Raw genomic sequence first — 4,249 nt, 5'->3', positions numbered from 1 at the left:
ATTTTCATATATTTAACCCTCCACATTTTCAGTTTCGTAAATCAATCCAAAAGTAATTCAAAGAAGACCTAATATAAAATTACAAGGTTTTAGTCTTATATTTTGTATCTAATAAAATTTCCATTTCTAACGTTTCAACTTTTTTTTTTGTACTGGTAAATATTTTACAATTCCAAACCAATAAAAATATTTTATTAATCAAACAAAATTCTAAATAATCAGATTAATAGTAACTAATTTCAAAGCAACTTAATTATCTCACTAATATATTAAAAAAAATGTCACTTGTTCTTTGAATGTAACATATTTGACTGAAAAATATATCCAGACATTTTGTACTTCATTTTCATATATTAATCTCATATACGTAATTTTGCGTAATGTTACAATCCTAGATCTAAATTCATTTATTCTCATGAAATCACGTAAACTACTCTAATCAACTAATCATATTTATCTACTCTAAAAAACACCATATTATCTCTTTCTTCATCTCTATCTATGATCAGATTCGCTTTCGTCTGATAGCCACCGCGCTCCGACAGCTGAATTTGTCGCCCTCCGATCAAGATGAGGATAAAGGCTCTACACTTTGAGCCTCGATGATACCGCGCCCTCAGCTCAAATCGGCTCCGCTCGACTCGACTCCCTTCTCTCTTATTCTCTTCTCCGCTTAAGAAAATAGAGACAAGAGAGAAAATGATATCACTGTACCGAAGAAAAAAACTAAAAATGGAACGATGCACTTATACACTTACATTTTTTTTCTTATAATTACAAATCTAGTACCAGAAAAAGAATTTATACATCAGAATAAAAGTTTAAGCTTCCAGCAATCAATCGGTTTATATACAAACAAACAAACGATTGAAAAGATCAACATTTCCGTTTTCCTAATAAAAATGGAATTACAGTATTCTCTGTTCTAACAGAGAATGTTGAAAACAGAGCATGTTGAAAAGTCTCTCAAAACTAAAAAAAATGTCCCTAAAACCTTCCTCAATTCCACAGAGACACGGATCCTCCCCATTCAATATCGTCATGTAAATTGCTGAACCATTCAACAGGAGGCTCCATCATCAGCCCCTCGGCCAAGCTCGCATAATACAGTCCCAAATTCATATCTCCATTTCCATCCCAATTAAATTGCAATTGATCATAGACAACCGAACTGATGGTAGATTCAGGCGTCCATGGCGAAGCTACTTCCTTCTCCTCTACCATCTCAGATGATGTAGAAACAGAGACATTCTCTGACGAGTATGACGAACCCCTTGAATTTGAATGGAGCGCCTCAGCGACCTCGACTGCTGCCTGCTTCATCTCTTTCACACTAGAAAAGCAAGGAGGGAGGATGATCAGCCATGCTGAGTCGGCAAAATTTAGACAAGCAGAGCGGCCGTGCAGTGCCATCACAGCAAGGTCATGTGCCCGTGCTGCCATTTCAGCAGTTTGGAAAGTTCCGAGCCAAATTCTTGATTTATTATTGGGGTTTCTGACCTCGGAGACCCACCGGTTTAAGGTACCTCTGCGACGAACTCCTCTGTAGACCGGATGCCTTGTTTCTTTAAACTTGGTACGTCCTGACGGTTTCTTCGGAGGCACCGACCATACGGTCATGTAGTCTGATTCGCTGCTAGAAGAGGATTCCATTTGGCAATTGAAATAGTGAATTAATAGAGCAGAGGAGGTGAGTATGAGTAGAGTCTAGAGTGAAAGCTGTTGAGGAAGGTATTTATAGGTTTGGGAAGCAGTCAAGCAGAGAAAAGGGAGTCGCAACGCGGATTAGAAAAATAAAGCCAGCTTTAAGTTATCCCCGATCGAGCTACGTATAAACAGCTGCCATGTGAAAGTGACTAGAAATATCTATAGATATTTGTTTGTTGTTTCTCTCATCTTATCCTATGTGAAATCCATGATCAGACAGCCCACGGGTTTGACATCCATAGATATTTAAAATGTCTCGTTATAATTACTCACGAGTTTAGACGAGGTGCTTTAATTATCTAACAAACAAAAAATTAATATATAATTCAGGATTATCTATTAAGACTCAATCCGAGTTATTCCACGTCATCTGTCATCTGTGTATCGAAATGTATTAGACTGTTAAAAAAACAGTCTAATTCACATGCTATTCTTAAAAAGGTACAATTTTTCTTTGTATAGATTCTGAACCATTACAATACAATAATTTTGTACTTATTTTAAAAATAATAAAAAGTTTTAAACAAATAATATAAAATTTAGTCTCTAAGTATATTTTAATATGAAAATTATATTGACTGATTTAGATTAATTATTTTAAATTTTAAACATGATGCCGAGAATGTGAGACAAATGAGTTATGAAAGACACGAGTTATTCAAAACTTGTTGATTATAAATTTGTATTATTATTGGCCTTCCATAGTTCATAGATACTGTTTCGTTTTAGAATCGCATGTGAATTGATACTGATACGATATTCATCACTTAAAACAACAGTTGATACTGCATCATCTGTCCTGGTTACTGGGACAGCACGTGTCGTAATTGAGGGAACTATCTAATTAAAAATTTGATCTTTCAGGTCCCACTGTGATATTTAAAGATAGAGAAAAGGTCTTTGTTCACTGATTTTTGTCCACTATTTGTCCACAGAGCCTTATTTAACTAATTTTAACGAACTCTACCTTTCTTTTATAAATCAGATCTTTTTTCTCCCAAATCTCCGCCTCTTTACTTTTTTCCTCTAGCAGCTTCTCTGTCTCTGTCTCTCTCTCTCTCGATCTCTTCTCTTCTGCTTCGGCAGCGAGGAAAGACGGCCTCCTCTCCGACGGGTCTCGCCTCCACCTCTCGCTTGATCTATCTAACACGATTGAGATAGAACCGGCGGTGACCACATCTGACTTGATTTTTCGCGACCTGCACCGACGGTATTGGTGCATATTGAAATGTTTTCATATTGTACTGTTAGTTTTGTGAATTTGTGCATTTTGCAATTTGTTATGAAAGTTTCTTTATGTTTTGAAAATTTGAATGACATTTTTTATAAGATTTGTTATTTAAGTTACAGCATTGAATGATGAATTTTACATGATTGGTGCAAGTGAAATGACATATTTTTTGTGTGGTGACAGATTTTTGTTGAACAGATGATGGATGTATGTATAGATTTAGAAATTTTACAGTATACAAGATTCAATTGAAAATTTACAGTATTATTTGAAAATTTTACAATATACAAGATTCAATTTTACAGTATACAAGATTCAATTTTACAGTATACAAGATTCAACCCAGTGCAGACGCTAATAACTAACTCTAACTGCCAATAACTTCCTATAACTACAATTTCCGAAAGTACAGTTTGAAAGTACATTTCTTTTCTCGTTGCAATCTTTTTCTAACTATCATGGGACCATTTCAAATTGTTGCTGGATGTTTTGTGATTAACTGATATATTTTATGTGATATATTGTATAATTATACAACATGTAGAAGTAATTTTACAATATTCGCGCAAGTTAAAGCTGTGGACAAATGGTGGACAAAAGACTGTGGACAATTAGACGCTTCCTTAAAGATAAAATGTTTGTTAAATCTGATATTTAAAGATAACGATTAACGGCCCAAGTGAGCATAGGGCCGGGCGGGAATCCATATCCTCTTAGGCTGTGTTACATAAACAATATGAGGAACGAGAAGGAAGTGATCAGGGTGTCGTTCATCTCTGCACAATATTTCGTATATATCTATTTGAGAGTAACAAATCTCAGCAAAATACACATAATTGTGCTATCGTCACCTCCATATAGTGTCCGCTCCTCCTCTGCTCTCTCTTTGATTTTTCTTTTATGAAGTGGGTGAAAGAGCTCGAGCACTTTGTGGTGATCGCTCTTCATCTCCTTTTCCTTTCTTTTCTTTAATGACAACTTTTTTTTTTTTTTTTTTTTTGAAGCACAGTCTTAGATACCGAAATTAGTACAACATGCATTGACAAACTTCTTGCCAAATTATTAGAATTTAGTATCTATTTAGATATAGGAGTCCCGTTTTGAGATTCATGTCAAATTAAAACTAACAATTCAGATTTTATTCTAAATTTGTCGAACCGTGCTAGCGAAGTATTGACAAAGGTTGAAATGGTCATTATACCTCCTCTAAATCATTTAATTTTTAAATAGGCCGTTCTTTAAATTTGATGATTCGACAATACACGTTGGCACAAACACTTGAGAAGACATTTTAGCTCATTGGCATGTTGT

The 4,249-nt window shown here is 34.9% G+C and overlaps 1 protein-coding gene across 1 annotated transcript; it reads right to left on the bottom strand.

Annotated features, from left to right (window-relative positions):
* Nucleotides 1–984: 984 nt before the first annotated feature.
* On the bottom strand, nucleotides 985–1,735 carry LOC144574110 (dehydration-responsive element-binding protein 1A-like). Its single transcript, XM_078323973.1, has one exon. The coding sequence runs from the start codon at nucleotides 1,651–1,653 to the stop codon at nucleotides 1,000–1,002; it is 654 nt and encodes a 217-aa protein (XP_078180099.1). The 5' UTR covers nucleotides 1,654–1,735; the 3' UTR covers nucleotides 985–999.
* Nucleotides 1,736–4,249: the final 2,514 nt, after the last annotated feature.

The sequence above is a fragment of the Carex rostrata genome, chromosome 22, assembly GCF_964058835.1.
Source record: "Carex rostrata chromosome 22, lpCarRost1.2, whole genome shotgun sequence".
In the NCBI taxonomy this organism is placed as follows: Eukaryota; Viridiplantae; Streptophyta; class Magnoliopsida; order Poales; family Cyperaceae; genus Carex; species Carex rostrata.
Note: the sequence above shows the minus strand (reverse complement) of the source record. Positions and strands in the feature narration are given on the sequence as shown.

Excerpts from the sequence above, each read along its gene's own strand:
- LOC144574110 (XM_078323973.1), bottom strand. The coding sequence starts at position 1,653 with ATGGAATCCTCTTCTAGCAGCGAATCAGACTACATGACCGTATGGTCG.